Raw genomic sequence first — 21537 nt, forward strand, 5'->3', positions numbered from 1 at the left:
CTTTTGCTGAGTCTCTTAAGTTTTGGTATATTGTGTTTCCATTTTCATTTGTCTCAAGGTATTCTTGTGTTGCTAATAATCCTCACCTGAGGATATTTTTTCCATTGCTTTTCAGAGAGAGTGGAAGGGAGGGAGGAGGGGGGAGAGAGAGAAACATTGATGTGAGAGAAACACATCCATTGGTGGTCTTATGCATTCGCTCCGACGGGGCAGGGAGTGAACCTGCAATCCAGGTATGTGCCCTTGACCAGAATCGAACCTGTGACCCTTGGGTGTTTTGGCTGATCTCTAACCACTGAGAATACTGGCCGGGCTCAAGATATTTTATTTCTTTTGATTTCTTATTTGACCCATTTGTAGTGCAGTAGCATACTGTTTAATCTCCATATATTTGTGAATTTTCCAGTTTTCTTCGTGTAACTCATTGCTAGTTTCATATCCTTGTGGTCAGAAGAGATGCTTGATATTTCAGTCTTCTTAAACTTATTAAGACTTGTTTTGTGGACTGACATAAGATATATCCTGGACAATGTCCCATATATACTTGAGAAGAATACATATTCTGTTGCTTTTGGGTGGAATGTTAAGTATATATCTGTTAAGTCCTTTTGGTCTAATGTGTTGTTTAAGGCCAATGTTGCCTTCCTGATTATCTATCTCAGCGGTTCTCAACCTGTGGGTCGTGACCCCTTTGGGGGTCGAACGACCCTTTCACAGGGGTCTCCTAAGACCATTGGAAAACACACATATAATTACATATTGTTTTTGTGATTAATCACTATGCTTTAATTATGTTCAATTTGTAACAATGAAAATACATCCTGCATATCAGATATTTACATTACGATTCATAACAGTAGCAAAATTACAGTTATGAAGTAGCAACGAAAATAATTTTATGGTTGAGGGTCACCACAACATGAGGAACTGTATTAAAGGGTCGTGGCATTAGGAAGGTTGAGAACCACTGATCTATCTGGATGATTTATCCATTAAAGTCCTCTGTTATCAATGTAGTATTATTTCTCTCTTTAGTTCTCTTAATATTTGCTCTACATATTTTGGTGCTTCAAATATAATGTGTTGCATGCATAAATACTTACAAATGTTTATCCTCTTATATTAACTTCTTTATCATTACGTAATGACCTGGTCTTATTACAGTTTTTGTTTTATAGTCTATTTTGCCTGCCCTGCCAGTATGGCTCAGTTGGTTGGGTGTCATCCCACACACCGTAGGGTTGCTGGTTAGATTCCTGGTCAGAGCATATGCCCTGGTTGTGGGCTCCATTCCGTTTGTTCTTGCATCAATGTTTCTCTTTCTCTAAAAATCAATTTTAAAAAATCTTTAAAGTCTATTTGCCTCATATACATATAGGTACCCCAACTTCTTTTGGTTTCCATTTGCATGGAATATCTTTTTCTATCCTTTCACTTTCAGTCTGTGTGTCCTTCATTGAAGTGAATCTCTTGTAGGGAGCACATAGATTGTATTTTTATCTATCTAGCCACTCATATATTAAAAAAAAAGTTTTTTAAAGACATTTTACTGATTTCAGAGAGGAAGAGGGAGAGATAGAAACATCATTGATCAGAGAGAATCATTGGCTGCTTCCTGCACGCCTCCTACTGGGGATCGAGCCTAAAACCTGGGCATGTGTCCTGACCAGGAATTGAATTGTGACCTCCTGGTTTATAGGTCAATGCTCTGTAAACCACTGAGCAACACCGGCTGGGCCACTATGTCTTTTGATTGGAGAATTTAGTCCATTTGCATTTAAAGTAATTATTGATAAGAATGTACTTATTGCCATTTGTTTTCTGGTGGTTTTGTAATTCCTCTGTTCCTTTCTTCTCTCTCTCTTTTTTCTCTTGCTTTCTTCCTTTGTGATTTGATGAATTTCATTAGTGGTATGCTTAGATTCCTTTCTCTCTCTCTCTCTCTCTCTCTTTTTTTTCTGTGTATCTACTATAGGTTTTTGCTTTGTAGTTACCATGAGGATTATGTATAACAGCTTATATTTATAACACCCTATTTTAAGTTAAAAACAATTTAAGTTTGAGCACATTCTAAAGCTCTACACTTTTATTCTTCCCCCACCATTTTTTGTTTTTGATGTCACAATGAATATCTTTTTCTATTGTTTATCCCTTAACAAATTATCAGTTATTTTTACTACTTTTCTCTTTCAAACTTCATACTAGCTCTATAATGATTAATGTACCATCTTTACAAAATGAGATTATTCTGAATTTTATTATATTCACCTTTACCCGTGAAATTTACATGTTCATCTGTTACCCTGTTACTTTTGTTTTCAGCTTAACATTTTTTATAAGACTAGTCTAGTGATGATGGACTCCGTTAGGGTTTGCTTTTCTGGAAAATTTTTTAATCTCTTTGAATTCTTAAGGACAGCTTGCCAAGTAGTGTTCTTGGTTGGATGTTTTTTATTTCAGCACTTGAATATATTGTGCCACTCTCTTCTGGCCTGCCAAGTTTCTGTTGAAAAAAAAAAACCTGCTGATAGTCTCATAGGAGTTTCCTTGTATGCAACAAGTAGTTTTTCTCTTGCTAATTTTAATATTTTCTCCCTTAACTTTTGATATTTTAAGAAACCTGCTTCAGGTCTCTTTGGGTTCCTCTTAGGAGTGCTCTGGTTTCCTGGATTAGATGTCTGATCCAGCTTATGGACATTTCTTCCCTAAGTTATAGACATGTTCAATCATTATTTCTTTAAATAAGCTTATCTTTTGCTTTTTCTTCTGGGACCTTCTATAATGTGAATGTTGATCCACTGGACGTCTCATAATTCCTTTAAGCTATCTTCACTTTTTGAAATTCTTTGTTGATTGAGTTAGTGAGCTCCACTGTCCTCTCTCAGTTCACTTATCCTTTCCTCTGCTTCATCTAGTATACTGTTGAATCCCACAGGTATATTTTTCATTGCAGTTATTGTATTCTTCAGCTCTGTGACTTCTATTTGGCACTTTCTTATATTATCTCCATTTCATTAAGTACTTTTTGAGGTTTTATCTTGTTCTTTTTTGGGAACATATTTCTTTTCAGTTACCTTGATTCCCCATTTTGGTTTCTATACATTAAAGTGCCACCTTTTCCAGTCTTGAGGGAGTAGCCTTGTGTAAGAGATGAACCTTATCGTTGAACCCTGCCCTAGCTCTTGATTGTCCAAGTAGCCTATTTTATAATTAGTCCCCCAGTAATTGAGGCAGATCCAAAGGAGAGGTACCCAAGGAGAGGATCTCAGTCAGCACCCAGATTTGGACTGATTGGAAGCCAGATCTTCAGGCAGCTGCTTTTAAGATATGTAAATGTACACAGTAGGACCACAAGTGTTTGTTCCTCTGGCAACCAGAGCTGGGTGAACTAGAAGTGTCTCCTGAGCAGTTGTCGCAATGGTCAGGGCACCAGATGAGTGTACAGGCTTCTTTCTAGGAGATACTGATTACCTTGAATGAGGCAGAGTAAGTGTGCAAAGATGGAGTCCACTGGCCTCAGAAGTCCCCTAGACATGTGCCAAACCAGAAGCCTTGCCCCCCTTGCTGAAGCTCCAGGACAAGCAAATAGGTTTCTTTCACAGAAACACTTGGGGTGTAATTCATTCTGCTGTGTGTGCTGTGCCCTGGGGGTGGTAGCTGGCCGAGAACTGTGTCTCTGTTACTAGCCCATGGGAACTGAGGAATGCAAGCTCTAGAAGTAGGTGATCAAGGCATGTCCCCTGAGCAGCAGCTGCAAAAAACCGGGTTACCCTTTAGAAATATACTGATTCTCTGCAGCATGGCAGAGGGAGAGTGCAAAGATAGTGCCTGCCCTCCAAGGTCTTCCAACTTTTTAAAAAAAATAAAGGCTTAATAAGATACACTTCACATATCATTTAAAGTATACAATTAAAGTGGTTTTTATAATATTCACAAAGTTGTACAATTTAGAACATTTCCATCACCTCCAAAAGAAATCCCGTAACTATTAGATTCACTCCTTCTCCCTAAAACTTTTAAATCTAGTTGTGATGAAAAAAATTAAGAAAACACATTCTAAAGAAGGTCATGTATTAAATGAAGCTTTAGATAAGTACTTTTGAAATGGAAAAAATCTCTAAAAGCCTCTTTGGCTTATTAACTTATAAGGGGCACTGACTATATCTCTCCATTATCTACTATAGCATCTTGCCCATAGTAAATGCTAAATAAATACAGGTGGAATTAAATGCTTGGCTACCTGAACTGTGTATGGAACTCTATGAAAAAAATATAATACTGGTGCCATATGTTAAAGAACAAATGTCTGACAGTGTAACCTAGGCTAGTTAGTCTAACATTTATTGAGTACTTTCTCTACATTAGGCATCTTTATTATCGCCTCCTCACAACGACCTCATTAAGAGGATGCTATGATTATTCCTCAGTGGCAAAACCAGGACTGGATTCAGAGCCCTCTTGCTCTTTAATAGGATATAACCTCTGCAGCTCCCTCTTCAGTTCCCTCTACTGCTTACCTGTCTCCCTGTCTTTTTCACATATGAAGTTATTGATGTCTTCACACTGGAAATCGTTCCACTGCCCAGCATAAATTAGCCCAGCACAGTCTTCTCCTGGCCCATGGCCATGGCCCCAGTCATCTGGCTGTCCAGCTTTCCAATTTCTTTTAACAGAACAGAAATTGAATGTTATTTTAAAGTCATGTAGAAGTTTTCTTTCCCCCCAAAGCAGCAGGGAAATATAAAAAAAACAAAACCCCAAAACTGAAGCATGTCATTTGTCTTAGAAGGAAAATGCATTGTTTAAAAATCCATGCATACTCTTTTTTTAATCTTCACCCAAGGATGTGTTTATGGATTTTAAAAAATTTTTATTTATTTATTTATTTTTTTTGAGAGAGAGGAAGGCAGGAAGGGAGGGTGGACGGGAAAGAGAAAGAGAGAGAGAGGCATCGATTGGTTGCCTCCTGTTCAAACCTGCAACCAATTGCCTGACCGGGAATTGAACCCACAATCTTTCTAGTGCAAAGGACAACCCTCCAACTAACTGAGCCACCTGGCCAGGGCGCATGCATAACTCTTATTCAGAATAAGAATCAGCTGTTTTGCAGAGTACAGCTATACCTTATTTTATAATGCTCTGTTTTATTATGCTTCAGATTTTTTTTTTTTTTTTTTTTTTTTACAAATTGAAGGCAAGAGCCTCCCCCAGCAAAAAGATTATGACTTGCTTTATTGTGGTCTGGAACCGAGATGTGCCTATAGTGTGTATTGCAGCATCTCCCTACAAGGTTGTTTTCCTTGTCTGCATGAAATCAACTCATCGAGTTACTTCATCACAATGCTGAGAGCAAATCCTTCTTCAACACAGTTAGATGAATGAAGATGGTTTCGTGTACTGCAATGCTGACTTCTGGACACACGTAAATATTTGTGCATGAATTTATCTACACTCTGAGTATATGATACACACACACACACTCTCTCTTGTGAGAACCTAGAGGGATCCTTGTACATTTTGATACCTTGCCTCTCTAAGTCAAAGAGTCAGGCAGAGAAAGTGAGAGGCCCTTGATATACATTTACAAGAGCCTATAATTATAGACACTTGGTTATGGTTGTGTGGCTGAGTTTTAGATCGTTGGTTGCTTTAGAAAGAAACAGTAATTTAATCTTACTGAAAATGACTCAGACATTTCACTGCCTTTTTTGGAAGAGAGATTCTTAAAAACAAGTTTTCTTTAGGATGAGTTCACTTGGGGCTTATTAATTTGGATGCCGCTGCTCAAATCACCACTTTGCCAAGTTTTGCTCTTCTTTACTCTATTTTCATGCAGTAAGTTAGATGTGCTATCAAGACTAAAAACTCGAAAGGTAAATTTTCTCTAAGAAGCAGGCCTTGTACAGAAGCCTGTGGTCACTGCCTGAGAGGACAAGCTTGCCTCACGTGGAGGGTCGGGAAGAACATCTGCAGCAGGAGTGCTTCCCATAAACTGTGACTCATTATTCCATCAGCCACAGTGTCCTAGAGCCACCCGAGGAGAGAGCCCAATCGTCCCACATCTTTTGGGGACGTCCCAGCAAAATCAGAGGGCAGTGGGAAAGGACAGTTGAAAATTATAGTTAAAGGATAAGGCAACAAAATAGAAGACTTTCCCACATCAAATGTATATTCTGGGATTAAAAAAAAATGATGAGTGACCTTACTTAAATAAATCTAGTGATGAAAGGTAATTTAGATAAAACCATCAACTGATGAGATTAAAAACAGGGTCATAGGAGGGAGAGTTAAAAATACGAATTCATTCACATTTTCACACAAGAGCACCTACTGTGAGGTCAGGGATAATTCTAGGTGATGGCAACACAGCAAAATAGAGAATAGACAGAGCCCCAGCCCTCAGAGAACTCACATAGCAGGCAAGAAACAAATGAATTAAAAACTGAAGACTGCCAGAGAGAGATGAAGTTGGGAGGGAAAATAGTTGACTTCCACGTGGATGCTTTAAAAAAAAAAAAAAATCCCCACCAAAGGACATAATTACAGAGAGGGAAGGATGGGGGAGCAGGGGCGGGGAGGGAGACACAGAATGGCAAAGAATGGGAAAAGAATGGCAGAGGCCTAAGCTGAAAAATTCCTGCATCCCATACTATATCCTAGTATAATACACATGTCACAGAAGTGGTTGGACAGCATACTGTAAGTCCACCAGGGACCTCGGAAGCACTCGGACTCACTGTCCAGAGAATTGGAAACACAAGCACATCCGCTTGTGGGTGTGACCTTCCCCCAGGATTCTGGGCTGACCATATTGGAGACAAAACACAAAGTCCCAATCTTGGGAATTGCCCCTTCCAACTTAGTAACTTTCTTATTGACCGCAAGATTGACTGAGGCTTCGTGGCCAAAAAACTTCTGCTGGTAAGAGCCTGGCTTCAAAATAGGAAAAATCTTGCTGGTGAGTATTTCTTTGCTGTAGAATTTTCTGCTATAGGGGTCTGTTCAGTGGAAGACTTCTCTCTAGTGGCCTGAGCCAGTGCCACTCTGGTAGAAACATGAAGCATGAGTGAGTTATTGCTGAGTTAGATGGCACTGAGTGTTCCCTTCTGGTGCCTACCATTCCTTTGCCCTCTATTATATAAAGTTGTTTGGAGCAGTCTGTAGACAGAAAGGCAGGTATGTTTTATCTTTGTGATGTTGAGATGAAAGCTGTCACTCGTAACTTGAGAGCATGTTTCCACCAAGTGATGTCCTGTGCAGGGGACCAAGAAGTGGGCAAGAATAAAGGAGATTCAGTGTGTTTCAGGAAACCTTCAGGAAGAATATCACATCTCTGGTGATTGATCTAGGTGGGCAAGGGCAAGTCGGGTGGGCAGGCAAGGCCTTAAAAGGCTGTTTCACAGTACTGCGCTGAACAAGTGGATAGAGTCTGCACATCCCACTTGTGTCTGACTCCCCTGTGCTAACTCAGCCTCCATTAACAGTGACAACTTCTGTCAAAGGACGTGCCTGCACTGGTTCCCTCAAGAGTGGAAAGATTGGCTTTGACATGCTCCTGGCTTGCGGATCCTCTCTGGTTTGTACGTTTTCTGTTTCATTCTTTCCAGTCTTTGTCTCCTTCCTTCTACTTAATGTGGAATTAATTGCTCTTCTTCTTCTTCTTTTAACCTCTGAAAGTAGAAGCTCAGATCATTGATTTTTCAACTTAAAATATTTTTTCTAAGTGTTTTAAAGCTATAAATGCCTTTTTAAAATTGTTAGCTGCATCCCAAAAAAACTTGATATGTTTACAAACTTTCATTTTGTTTGAAACACTTGAAATTTCTTTTGTGATTTCTTCTTTGATTCATAGATTATTTAGAAGTGTGTCCTGTAATTTCCAAATATTTGGGGATTTTATAGCTTTTTGTTCTCCATTTCTAATTTAATTTTGCTTTAGTTAGAGAACATATTCTGCATAATTCCACTGCTTTTAAATTTATCAACACTTGAGGGCCGAGCATATAGTTTCTTTTGGTGAACATCCCATATGTACTTGAAATGCATATATACTTGTAGTTACTGGGTAAAATGTTCCATAATGTGCATGAAGTTACGTTAGTTGGTAGTGTCTACTATATCCCTTCTGGGTTTTCTACTAGATCTGTCGGTTACTGAGAGGAGAATGTTGAAATATTCTTTGAAGCCCCGCTCTTTGCTATGGCCACATTTAGGGTTGGTACATATGTCTTCTGGATTGTGGTCCTGGAAGTCAGGTTTTCTTACATAAGTGGAAGAATACCACCTCTCGCTCATACTGCTGGCCACACACTCTGGAAAGGATCCCGCAGGCCAGCATGGAGGCTGGCTCACAGGTGCTCCGGGATAATCACTGACTGTTACCATGGGACCTTGGCCAGTCACCCGTCGGGGGGCTGGTGCTGGCAGGAATGGAGTTTTCACAGGCTTGCGGTGAAAGGAGAAAAATAAGGACTCTGTGTGTGTGTGATGGTCAGCAGTCTTTTATTGAAAAGGACTGTAGGTTTCTTTTTTTCTGTGCTGAGATTTGTTGATAGGTGATTTTTAGAACCCACGTCCATAGTTGGCAAATAAAATCTAGGCAGTGTTTGTCAACCTCCAGTCTTCCTTTTGGAATTTTACTGGTGTGTGGACCTGAAGCATCTGGGACCCTGTCTTGGGCACTGCCCTGAGATGTCGCAGATACTGTAGCACATGCCGTCCTTTTCCTCAATAGCTGGTCCTAAGTCAGTGAGTCAGGTCATATGCTGTATAGGAAATAAACCTTAGCTCAGATTTGTGTGTCGCTCAGCCTGTGGCATCCACTCCATATGACTGTTACTTTTGTCTGTGTATTCCAGCACTGTCCTTCTCAATCAGCTATCAGCATAAAACATAGAGGTTTCAAGAGGCAGAGGAGAGAGCCTTTTATCCCTTGTCTATTTCCTCTTTAACAGAAACCACAAAACCCTGAGACAATTTCAAAAGGGCATGTGAATGTATGTAAAAAAGGTAAGAGGAAGCCTGTGGCAGGCGAGCCAGGGTCTAGAGCAGCGGTTCTCAACCTGTGGGTTGCGACCCCTTTGGTGGTCGAACGACCCTTTCACAGGGGTCGCCTAAGACCATCCTGCATATCAGATATTTACATTACGATTCATAACAGTAGCAACATTACAGTTATGAAGTAGCAACGGAAATAATTTTATGGTTGGGTTACAACATGAGGAACTGTATTTAAAGGGCCGCCAGAAGGTTGAGAACCACTGGTCTAGAGGGTAAAGGTGAGAAGTGTTTGGGGAGACCTCTGAGAGCCTGATACTCAGCCCCTATGCCAAGGCATGGCAGAGAACATTCTTTCTGTCTTCTTTCCAAACTTAGTCTGATACCTGGGCTACTGTGTGTGGCATCTCAGTCAGGACACTGTATAATATATAAATGCTATGTAGTAGTACTCTGCTCTTAGTAGTACTCATGCTAGTAGACTAGCATGAAAATACTTGGGATTATGACAATACCAGTGCTAGCAGGTGACATTCCTTGAGCTCTCCCCATGGGCCAAGTACTGTACTAAATGCTGTATGTGTATTATCTCATTTAATATTCACAATACCGATGTAGGTCCTTCCATGATACTCCTTTCTATATGAGGACATGAGGTTTCGCGTGGTTGAGTAGTTGCACAAGGTCACACAGCTGAGAGTGCTCGGTCAGGGCCTGGAGCCCAACCATCGGCCCCGGGGCATGTGCGCTCTCCCCTAGCGGCACTGGCTCTTTCTAGTTTGTGCAATGTTTATTATTCTGTGTCAAGTTAAATTAGCCTCCAGTGTTGAGGCCTCATGCTATGTCTGCCTAGTTTATTCTTGCTTTTAAAATTTGATCCTGCGGGTTTTTACACATATATGTGTTCCTTTGGGTGGAAAATGAGAAGCACAGTCGGTGCTGTGGCTGGGGTGCAGAGCCAAAGCTCGCAGGGGGGCTTCCAGGGTGGCTGGGGACAGGGTCCCGGGAAGGTGTCTGGTGATGTAATCTTTTGGTACCTCGGGTCCCAGGTACGAAAGCTGGTGCTCTCCTTCCAAATCATGTAATTCTCGCTGGAGCCTGGGAGAGCTGGCGTAGACAGTAATGTTTCTCCTCAACCCGTTCCATATGCGCCAATCCGTTGGTTTTTTTCTTGGAGGAAGGCTTAAGATTGAATTTCTTAGTGAGTCTAACCCAGACCTTTTTTGCATTTATGGCTGTGAGAAAAGTGGGGGAGACTGGTATTTTTTCAGCACCCCTTGGGCTCCTTTAAAAAAAAAGGTTTTGGCATTCTTACCTGTCAGTCAGATTCATCCTTTCCTTTAATCACCACTGCCTCCCACACCACCTCCAGCCCTGCGCTGCTCCGATTTCAGATGCCAACTCTCAATCGTTTGAGTCTCCTGAAGTACACCTCAGCCATGCTGGGCACTCTTCTCCGGCTGACGGCCACGTTCCCGGGGACCAGGGTGTGGTGCCACTTCCCCTCCCCAAGGACAGGATATCTGTCAGGCCAGGCCGAGGCTCATCTTCCGCCAACCTAAAATCTTCAAATGTTCCACCTTGACTTTTTGGCCCTCGCTTTCTTTTAAAGACATGGCCCTATTCTGGTCATCTGTATCTTCCAATCGTGATTTTCACATGGATGACTTAAAAGTACAGAGAAGCCCCTCTCCACCACCTCTGACCCACTCCTGCTCCTCGACTCCTCCAGGTCTGGCCTCAATGCCCGTGACACTGCCTGAGACCTGAAGCGCCCTTGCTTTCTCCTCTCCTGGTGCCATGGATGCTGCAGTCTCCTCCACGCTCGGGACATGCTGCTGAAGCTGAGATGCCCTCACCCCTATGCACACCCACGGGCCTGTCTTCTGTCTCCAGCAAAGGAAAGGATTCAGAGGTGGGTTTTTAGAAATTCTGCTCTATTTAGTACAGTTTATTGTATATTTCCACATCCATCAGAAGCAAGGCAGGACTAGGAAGAAGTAAAATTTAAATTGGCACGAAGTTAGTTATCATCAGACCTTTGGGCAGGATTAGGGGCGGTGGACACCTGGGGTAGGCAGCTGGGCCTAGGAGCTCTGAGAAGGTGCTGTGACATGCTTGCATTCTTCAGAGAACCCAAGTCACATCGGACCACACGAGGGAATCTTCAAACCTTTAGGAGACGGTTACCCCACAAACACCTTTGTTTAGAGTACACTTGAACTTCCGTAAAACTTGCAGTTCATAATCATGCTCTAGACAGAAGTCCAACCAGATTAAGGGTGAACTCTGAATGTGCCTGAGGTCATCTGGGCTCCCTTCTCCTTCATGGCAGCATTTAAAGAGAACACTTCAGCCACATATGTGGTTTTTGTGAGTCTGATTTTCTTTCATAGAAATGAAAAAAGTTCACTCCACAAAAAGAAAAAATCCTACTTTATAGCATATATCATCCCAACTACAATTTCCCTTCATAGAAATGCACAACTGGTACCAGGAACCTCAGTGTGCGGAGTGTCTAGGACATAGAGTTGTTAAGGAAGAAATTGTAGGAAGTCAGGCAAGAGGTGAAAAACAGAACAGTGCGAGTCTGACAACCGAGCTGGAAGTTTCTGAGCACTCACTTATACTCTAGGGACGTCCCATCCAGCCACTTCCATTCGTTTTCATGCTCCAAATCCGTGAGGCCGATCCAATGACTCTCTCTCCCCACCATCTGCTTTTTTATCCATTGCTGAGCAATAAACCAGAGACGGTACATTAGTATTTCTTGGAACAGATGTCTGTGGGGTTTCTCCCCCAACATTTAGAAAATAAGGACAATTTAAAAGAAAATGTGTGTCAGCACATTACTCTGCTTTTGCTGTACTCCTTTTTTAAAAAAATATATATTGATTTTTTACAGAGAGGGAGGGAGAGGGATAGTTAGAAACATCAATGAGAGAGAAACATCAACCAGCTGCCTCTTGCACACTCCCTACTGGGGATGTGCCCGCAGCCAAGGTACATGCCCTTGACCAGAATCGAACCTGGGACCCTTGAGTCCGCAGGCTGATGCTCTATCCGCTGAGCCAAACCAGTTAGGGCACTGTACTCCTTTTTATTGTATTTTTGTTTGGCACTGTCTTGGGGCTTTGACAGTTTTCCTCTTATCCTATACTAGAGGCCCAGTGCACAAATTTGTGCACAGGTGGGGTCCGGCTGGCCGGCCCCGCTTCCTGGTTGAATTCCCGGTCGAGGGGACAATTTGCATATTAGCCTTTTATTATATAGGAATTATATAGGATAGACCGAATGGCAGAACTGGTCGCTATGACGTGTGCTGACTACCAGGGGGCGTGAGCAGGGGTGCCAGACCACGCTGGTCGCCGTCATTGGGGCAAGCCTCTGATGGTTACTGAAAATTCTTTGCTCCCATGTGCTGCGCTCCCGCCCCGTGCTCACACCCGCTGCTGGCGCTATCAGCAGGTACGAGCGGTGGCTGCCGGCCCCGATTGCCCCTGAGGGCTTCTGCACCTCCCCCTGAGGGGCAATCAGGGCAGCAGCTGCCGCCGCTTGCACCTGCTGATGGTGCCAGCCCCAATTGCTCTGCACCGTCAGCGAGTGTGGCACTGTCAGCATGTGGCAGGAGCGGGGCTGCCAGCAGACCAGGGGCCAGGCAGGGGCGCGGAGAATGGGCTGAGACCGTCCCTGTGCCCACTGCAGCCTCACAGCCCACGGTTCCTTTCAAGGTGCACAAATTCATGCACTGGGGCCCTAGTAAAGTCATAAGTAATATTTCAGCGGTGCTCTTCCTCCTCTAACTCACCCAGACCACTCAGTAAGTTCAGCCAGCTCCATCCCCTTCAACCACCCACCCTTCCTGTGTTTGTCTATAATAGCAACAGCCATGGCATCATAGAGCTCTTTCCCTGGGCCAGGTGCCACATCCAGTATGTCACATGCAACGTGTCTTTATGCCTTACAACAACCTACGTAATAAAGATAAGCGGCTGAGCTGGGATTGGGCCCAGCTCTGTACATCCTAAAGCCGCGGCACCTGATGATATGCTCACTCCCAGTCAGTTACTGTGGGAAGCATCTATCTTCTGGGTTGTGTTGCTGGAGATACTTAGGGAAAAGGAAGGAGGCCCCTGGAACAGTGTGGCACCGAAGAAAGAGCATCAGTATTGCCAGATGGACCTCACTTTCAGGCTCAGCTCTGCATTATTGGTCACCCCATGATTAAACCATTTAAACCTTGTGGGACCTCAGTAGGGTCGTAAAGTTTAAAGGAGAAAATGGCTTGCAACGGTGCCTGGCACACATAAGGGCCAACGGAGTGCTCACCATCACTAGCTCGTGTGGGTTCTGTCCCTATGGACTTTTCTGCTCTTTCTGACCCTGCTGGGGCCACATGTCTGGTCCCTTACACCTCACTCTATCCCTATGGTGCTCATGCCTCTTTGCCCCTCTCTCCTCAGGTGCCAGCCCACAGGCTTCTCTTCTGCGTTACTGCTCTTGACAGCCACCAGGAGGAGCCACACGACTCCCAGGCTGGACGAGCAATCTTCCAGGTGGAAGCAGGAGGATACAATTCCCATGCCAGGAATGCTTCTTGTCACTGGATAAAGCCCAGATCTCCATAATACAGCCTTCTGTTTTTATATGACCACGAATTCTTGATATCTTTGACTCCCCAGTAAGCATGCAATTTCCAAATGTAAACTATCCCTAAATTATAGTTTTCCCCAACTCTAAGTATGCGGCAAACATACCTGTTCCTCTCTTGTGTTTATGAAAACGAGATGTGAAGACTTTTCTTCACAGAAAAGTTTCGCATCCTCAAAAATTTCTTTCTCGACCGAAAAATAGTAGCATTTGTCTGTGAAGTTCTTCCAGTGAGGCGGGCAGCCTAGGAGTGCAAAGGTTCACAACACTGATTAAAAACAAAACAGGAAAAGCACCATGCCTTCTTCAGCTGTGTGCAAGAGGCCCTGCTTCCCGCACAGGCCTGGAGCAGCCCCGTGTCCGTGTGTGGAGCCCGGACATGCTGGGAGCAAAGACAAGTACAGGGAGCTGCAATTATGGTTAAAACTACATAATCTGGAAAATATCTGTGCTTTGTTCTTCTGCATCCAGATTAGTCCTTACAATGACAGAAACAACAACCAAAAGCGGTGCAGGCACAGATGGTCACCGTCAGTCTGGAGTCATATGGAACCTATAGACAACTGCATGGGAGAACCCGGAACCTAATCAGGCTCACAGAACAGCAAAGATGACCCGAGTGGTACTGAAGGAAATCAAGTGAAATTGGGTGTGGGTCCAAAGAGAGAAAAATAGGCTTGGGTGCAAACCCAGCATTTAAGAATTTACCAAAGGTTTAATTATGAAAAGGGCTAGAAGTCACCATAATACGTTCTCAGAAGCCATGAAATCTGGGCTTCAGTAACACAAAGTTCCACCTGCATGTTAAGTGAGGGACGTCCGTCCCCAGGTGAAGGGCATAAAGTGAGGACAGGATGGGTCGGGAGTGGCCAGCCTTGGACTTTCATGAAGGAAATGTCTGGGGACAAGTTTGTCCCTGAGGGCCGACTCAGTTAAATAAACAAGGGCTAGAGAACCTATCATGTTTACATGCGCCTGTGAGAGCAGCAGAGCCCAGTGCCTCCCCCACGGGTGTGGGGGAGCATGGAGGGCACACTGGGGCCAGCCCAGCCACAAGCACACACACTGCCCCGTCCCCTGGTGCCAGGGAGGGCTCAGACTTACCATTGGCCTCAGGTGCTGTGGTTGGCTCGTTCTGCAGGGCCAGGGGCACTGCTGCTCCTGATGGGCCTGGAGGGCCAGGGGGGCCCTTAGGGCCTGGCATGCCTGGCACCCCAGGCAAGCCCGGCAGTCCCCGTGGTCCAGGCACCCCGGGCTCCCCCACGGTGCCTTGCAGTCCCTGGAAGCCAGGAGGGCCCTGGGGGCCGGGGAGTCCGTCCTTGCCTGGTGGGCCTTGTGGGCCTGGGTCCCCACTGGGTCCTTGAGGGCCGGGCTTCCCTGGAGACCCACGGGAGCCTTTGGCGCCCTGAGAGCCTTTGGAGCCTTTGCTGCCTCGCTCTCCAGGGGGGCCGACCGGCCCAATTGGGCCCCTCTCACCAGCAGGGCCGGGCGGACCAGGCTCCCCTTTCTCTCCCTTCTGTCCCTTGTTGCCAGTGGGACCAGGGGGGCCCTGTGCGCCCCTGTCACCTTTCGGACCCCTGGGACCAGGAGGACCTAAAACATAAAAATATAAATGGTACAAAATGAAATGCATTGTAAGTGATAGTGAAAATTTCACCGTTTTATAAAACTTCCAATTTAAAAAAATCTAGACATACAAAATATATACATTAAGGATTGCTTACTGTTTTACCATACTATTGTTGACAGTATTTTTTTCTTTTTAACAGAAATGTTTCTTTCTAAGCCCACCCCTCCCTCTCCAAGCATTTAGAGTAGCTCTTATTGGCACACAACTTTCTAGTACCCACTGATGTTGTAGGGGAAGGGGCAACTTCATGCAGCAGCATCAGCACGACTCCCACCATCGAACTGGGTTCTCCTAGTCCACTGCGACCATGTGTCACCAGCGAAAACTGGGCAGCTTGGGATCAAGATTCCCTCCCACTTATTTCCTCTTTTAGTCACTTATTGGACAAATATTTATTAGGACCTGGGATGCTAGTATTGTTTTATTAGCATCTGGATGATCCCAGATGCACCACAGAAGGTACTGTGGGTACCTAAATAGTTGATTTAGAAAGAAAAATGCTATCAAGTGTTGAGAGGTACTGTCCTGATAACCAGAGAAAGGCTCTTCCTCTGTTGCATCCCACCTGGCGTTCCTGTCCTCTTCACCGGTGCTACCGCGACACTGCTGTCCTTAGGGTGAGCCTTGCTCCTCATGGACCAGCTCAGAGAGACAGGCGGTCTTGGTGGGAAAGTACTCTCGGGGCCAGGCCTAGGGAGGGCCAGTTTCACTTTTTCCGGATTGTTATTCTAATAATGCAAATAGGGAAGGTGGGCTAGAGGGGAAAAATAGGTGGACCACTGAATTGGCAGGGAAGAGAAGAAAAAAATACTTTTTTTCTACCAAAAAAAGGAAACAGCAATTCTCCCTGAAAAAGGCAGGGGGCAGGGTGGGGAGGAAAATACCTGCTCATCTCATAAAGCAGCTCACTTTACATAGGACTGTCTTAAGTTCTCAGGGTTGACAGGGAACTTCATTCAAATGCGCCAAGATTCTGCATAGTGAATGACAGTTTTCAAGGCACTTGCACATCCGTTATGCCACCTGACCTTTATGACATATAATTCCCACAGCACATTTGAGGAAAACTCAGGGCCAGAGGTGCCAAGCTCTTTGTTCAAATCAAGGTTAGAATAAAAACCGATTTTTTCGTTTGAAGCTCTATATCCATCACAAATAGGTTATCTGTCTAAGATAAGGTTTAATATTTATGGCTGTGGGTAAAATCCTAGCATGCACACAGTCACCAATGTCTCCATCCACAGCTGCTCAGCCTTAGGAAACCCATCACAGAGCTACAGCAGGAAGCTGGGTCTGCCTTCAGAGGCTGGGCTTTGAGCATGTACTGCAGGTGTTCCATACATAAGGGGATTAATCATTCATATACTTTGCTCATTAAGACAATACTTGTCTATTAAAACTTAAAAGTTTGCTATTTCTTTTAAAGAAATGACTGAGAAAAAGAGCCAAACCCATGTTAAAAGTCAGTGCTGGATCCCCGTTAAAAGATTATTAATGCCAGGGATATATCTTCCTCCAGGAGCTGGGATGCTAGTATTGTTTTATTAGCATCTGGATGATCCCAGGTTTTTAGGTCTTACTTGAAACTTTTATTGGGTGGTGGTTGAAGTGAAAATAAAATGAAATAAAATATAAGCTACCTTTAGTGCCTTAAAACCGAAAACACTGGGATAAATGATGTGCGAGTATTTATGAGCTTGTGCAGTAATAACTTGAGTTCAGTCGAGAGAATGGTTGCGCTACGTGGGGAGGCATGTGTGATGTCCCACACAGGAGCAAAGCTGAGATTTGCTTTCAAGGCCAAGTGGGTGGCCCCCTGGCTCAGGATCTGAAATGCCAGGATACCCATGTTGCTGGTAAAGCCATCACAAGCTCCCGAAATGCCTGAATATGAACCCTGAGCAGCCCATGTTTGCACTGCCCGCAGAACCTCCTCGTGTTCCCCAGACTCCAGCTGGGAGCCTGGAACACCCGAATCCTGGAACCAAGCAGTTCAAAGAGCACAGAGACTTTAAATCACTGTGCTGTTTCTGTTTTGCAACCAAACTGCAGGCCTATCCCTGAGATAACTTTCCAATTGGTTTTCCAACATGACTGCTGGTGCTTAACAGAAGGCAGAGAAACCACTTTAGTTCTTAGTGCCAGCAAAAATCTTGGAGACTCAATTTTAGAACCATGAGTGGTAAGGTTGGAAGAACAGAGGAAAAGTAATATAATCTGACTTATCTTCTCACTTAAAAATCTACTTTGACTGTAATTAAATTAATCAAACATGTATTAAACACCTACAACATGAAAAAGTCATTCTGCCTCACTGAGGTGAAATGGAATGCACAAATTAAAAGGAAATTTGCCCTAGCTGGTTTGGCTCAGTGGATAGAGCATTGGCCTGTGGACTGAAGGGTCTGGGTTAGATGCTGGTCAAGGGCACATGCCCAGGTTGTGGGCTCAATCCCCAGTAGGGGGGCGTGCAGGAGGCAGCCAATCAATGATTCTTTCTCATCATTGATGTGTCTATCTCTTCCTCTCACTTCCTCTCTGAAATCAACAGAAATATATATTTTTAAAAAAGGAAATTTAATAGGTATCATTTGGCAATTATTCTGAAGAATAAATTGCTTCTCAACCTCATGTTTAAGACAGGCTTCTGGAGAGTCATGGGAGCTCCCTGTCTATAGAAGAGGGACATTTAAACTACTGTTCCTCACCAATTGGCCAGTCTGCTTCTATGCCTTCAAAGCCTGTTCTCCAGGATCCCAGACAAGCAGTCTTCTGAGGAAGTGTATCAAGAAGTGGTGGGGTCGGCCAGGAGAGGAACCGAGGCCTCCTGCCTGGTCCACTTTGCTTTGTCCCCTGTCTTGCAGCCTTCCTGTGCATCTTCCAAGGTCCAGCTCAAATGCCAGTCCCTTACTGAAGCCTTAATCAATTGCTCTCCTGAAAATAAACTCCTGCATCTCAACCTCCCTGAATAGGTCATCTGTTCTGAGTCATCGCAGGGCAGCAGGTGTCATTGGAGGCAAGGGCCTGGGAGCTAGACAGACCTGAGTTTAGCACAGTCTGCCATTTACTAGCTCCTTGACCTTAGGTAAGTTACTCAGGCTCTCTGGGCCTCCGTTCCCTCCCCTGCAATGGGAGTGCTGATAATTCTTAGCTTAAAGAGGTGTAACAAGGAAAGCAGACAATTGATCCAAGTGCTCAGCAGCGTGACTGGCATATCACAGACACTCACTAAACATGGATTTAAAAATGAGTGAAAGCTGGCTATTGGTGACACCTGAGACTGATTCCAGGGCTGGGCACCAGAGAGCCAGCAGTAATTGGACCCAAATCAATGTTAACCCTGTCTGTACAATTTTATTCTTTGTGCACATAAAACTACTGTTTTCTACTGTGATATGTTGGCTGGTGCTACAGTAGAAGGGGAATCTTGGATAGGAACTGAACTTGGGTATGACTATTAGCTAGCCCCCTGTCAGTGCTTTATTGACATTATTGCATTAAGTCCTCATGAGTCTAAAAGGTAGACACAGGTGGGGAAATAGAGGCACAGAGAGGATGAGGAACTTGGTACTTGTACCCAGGTCTATCCGATTCCGGAGCTTCTGTCCCACCCACTAACTCTCATGCCTCGCTCAGAAGAGCAGATGTACTAGGAGGGTGTGGCTTACACAGCCCCAGCTTGCAGAGGAGTAGCTGAGGGTGTGATGTGATGTGAACTCCCCCCGCGTGTGCAGTGTGCAGTGTGAGGGATGATTTGTATAAAGCACTCAGCACACTCATACTTAATATTAGCTGATAAAAATAATCAAAATAACAGAAACATCAGCTAATTTAAAGCTAGGGCCTGACTATTCAACTATGAGCTTTTCTATACCTCCTTAGCTGACAAGTCATGCTATTAAATATGCCAGAAGTTTCCTTGTAGAAGACAAGCTAACAAACTAATGGAATAATAAAACTATGAAATTTACAAGTAGAAAATAAATATCCAGATACCATGACAGAATTGTCTAAAGGTATTACAATTCCAAGAGCTATTTAGAAAACTCATATTTTATGAGGTTGCACATCTGCTGAGATGTGCCCTCATTCTGAATTTAGGTTGAGAAAGAATAGAAAAACAAATAGATCAAACATGGAAGAACTATCCTATCATTTGAAAGCCCACCCCGTATTCATATGACTCCCACCTACAATATTCCTGACTTGCAATTGTCCAGCCCCTCTAGAATTCAGGCACTCCTGTTGCTCAGAGAAACCATTACATTTTCAGGCATCACCAATTTTTATAAGGAACATCATATAAAACCAACATTTATCTTCCTTTACTGAATACCCACTAGTTTTGGTTTCACCCTCTGGAGCTCCTCGGCTGTCATTTAAAACCCCTTTCACATGCCCAACCTGAGTTGCTCAGTGGTTGAGCATCGACCCATGCACCAGGAGGTCACCAGTTCGATTCCCGGTCAGGGCGCATGCCCAGGTTACAGGCTCCATCCCCAGTGGGGGCATGCAGAAGGCAGCCGATCTATGTTTTCTCTCTCCCTCTTCCTTCCTCTCTCAGAAATCAATAAAAACATATTTTTTTTATTTTAAATTTCTTTATTGATTAAGTTATTACATATGTGTCCTTATCCCTACATTACCCTCCATACTCCCCCTCATGACCTCAACCCGTATTGTCTGTGTCCATTGGTTAGGCCTATAAAAAACATATTTTTTTAAAAAGAAAAAAAAATCCCTTCCACATGCTAGCCTTTTAAATCATGCAGATAGCTGCCTTGTTCCCCATTAAGCAGCCTCTCTTATAGATTAAAATCCCCAGGTCCCTCAATCCTTCCTTACAGCTCATGGTTCCTTTTCTAAGCATGCTGGTCTATGAATGTCCCTCTTAAAAGGGGCTCTGCAAAGTATACCATATCCTCCAGGGGTGGTCTTGCCATACCGAATGGAGTTTCATCTCCCTCATTCTGGGTATCACATTTATTTAATGAAGTCAAAGATCACATTAGCTTCCCTGGTAGACACATTTGTTGCTTACTGTCAATGAAAACCCCCTTTCTTTCCATGCATACTTCCTCTAAGCCATGCTACCCATTAACATTTGTGTTGGGTTCCATCTATAAGCAGAACTTTACACATGTTCCCTATTTCATTTTGCTGGCATTGTTTTACAGTTCCGTCCTTCCAGATCATTTTGAATTATGAGTCTATCATCCATTAGTTAGTATATACAGTTTCATGTCAACAAGTATTGGATTACCAGGTCATCCATATCCTCACACTAGTCACTGACAAAGCTGTTGAATAGGACCCTGCCATCTGCCATCCAGACCTGCCTCCAGGCGCACAGAGGCCCATTAACTATCACTCTTTATATTCATTCAACCAGTGTGGCAGACACACCCTAGGGTGACCCCCAATGACTTGTGCCCTTTTATGTAATCCTTCCCCCTTGAATGTGGAACCTGTGACTTGCTTCTAATCAACAGAATATGGCAAAGGTGATGGGATGTCATACCCCTGACTAGGTTACACTGTTTAAGACTCCATCTGAGCAGACTGGAGGGAGACAGACACTGTTGCTGGCTTTGAAGAAACTGCAATGTTTTCAGGTAGTCACATGGAATGTGGTGGCCTCTAGGCACTGAGAGTGGTCTCTGGCTGATGCACGCGCCCCTCTCCCCCCCCCCCCAAAAAAAAAAACAAACCACCCAGGAACCTCAATCTGACTTGGAGATAAATCCTGCCAAGAACCTGAGGGAGTGTGGAAATGGATCTTTCCCCAGGTAAGCCTTGGATGAAACTGTAGCTCCTCCATGAGACTGCAGCCTGGTCAGACCCTAAGCAAAGGACCCACCTAACCAGATACCGAACCCACGGACACTGAGATAAGAAATGGGTGTTATAAGCTTCTGAGTTAGTAGTAATTTGCTATGTAGCACAGAAAATACAACTAATAAATCCATCTAACGGTGCTATAATCCAGCACCTATTTCTCCATTTTGTTACTTGTTTTTGTAAGAGGTAGGAGTGAGCAGTAGAGGAAATGGGCTCAGGAAACAAGTTACAGAGGCAACAGAAGAGCCCTTGGAGTTAGAAGAGAGAGAGGGGCAAGGAAAATGCGCCTGGAGGAAGGGTATGGAGAAAGGTGCTGGGTGCTCCATAGAGAGGGCAGAGCCTCTATCTTGTTCTTGGTGAAATACAGGCATGCTCTTTTTCATTGCACTACTCTAATCAAGCTAATAAGCCTATTAATG

General features: G+C 44.0%; 1 protein-coding gene and 1 long non-coding RNA gene across 4 annotated transcripts in view; one reads left to right on the forward strand and one right to left on the reverse strand.

Annotated features, from left to right (window-relative positions):
- The window catches only part of LOC308523475, a 59433-nt gene extending 45785 nt beyond the window's left edge, over positions 1 to 13648 (forward strand). For 2 of the 3 annotated variants that reach the window (XR_013996345.1, XR_013996346.1), the window contains exons 3-4: positions 10730 to 10912; positions 13461 to 13648. This is a non-coding gene — a long non-coding RNA (uncharacterized lncRNA). Of the gene's footprint in view, positions 1 to 6010; positions 7581 to 10729; positions 10913 to 13460 lie in introns of those variants that run through there. The other variant, XR_013996347.1, reaches the window with a different exon arrangement.
- The window catches only part of COLEC12 (collectin subfamily member 12), a 179735-nt gene that overhangs the window by 5462 nt on the left and 152736 nt on the right, over positions 1 to 21537 (reverse strand). The window contains exons 6-9 of the mRNA XM_081097472.1: positions 14752 to 15240; positions 13755 to 13891; positions 11622 to 11731; positions 4518 to 4663 (exon numbers count right to left, since the gene is read on the reverse strand). Of these exons, the coding sequence (XP_080953598.1) occupies positions 4518 to 4663; positions 11622 to 11731; positions 13755 to 13891; positions 14752 to 15240 (882 nt within the window). The remainder of the gene's footprint in view (positions 1 to 4517; positions 4664 to 11621; positions 11732 to 13754; positions 13892 to 14751; positions 15241 to 21537) is intronic.

Source organism: Myotis nattereri, assembly GCF_964212035.1.
Source record: "Myotis nattereri genome assembly, chromosome: 8".
In the NCBI taxonomy this organism is placed as follows: domain Eukaryota; kingdom Metazoa; phylum Chordata; class Mammalia; order Chiroptera; family Vespertilionidae; genus Myotis; species Myotis nattereri.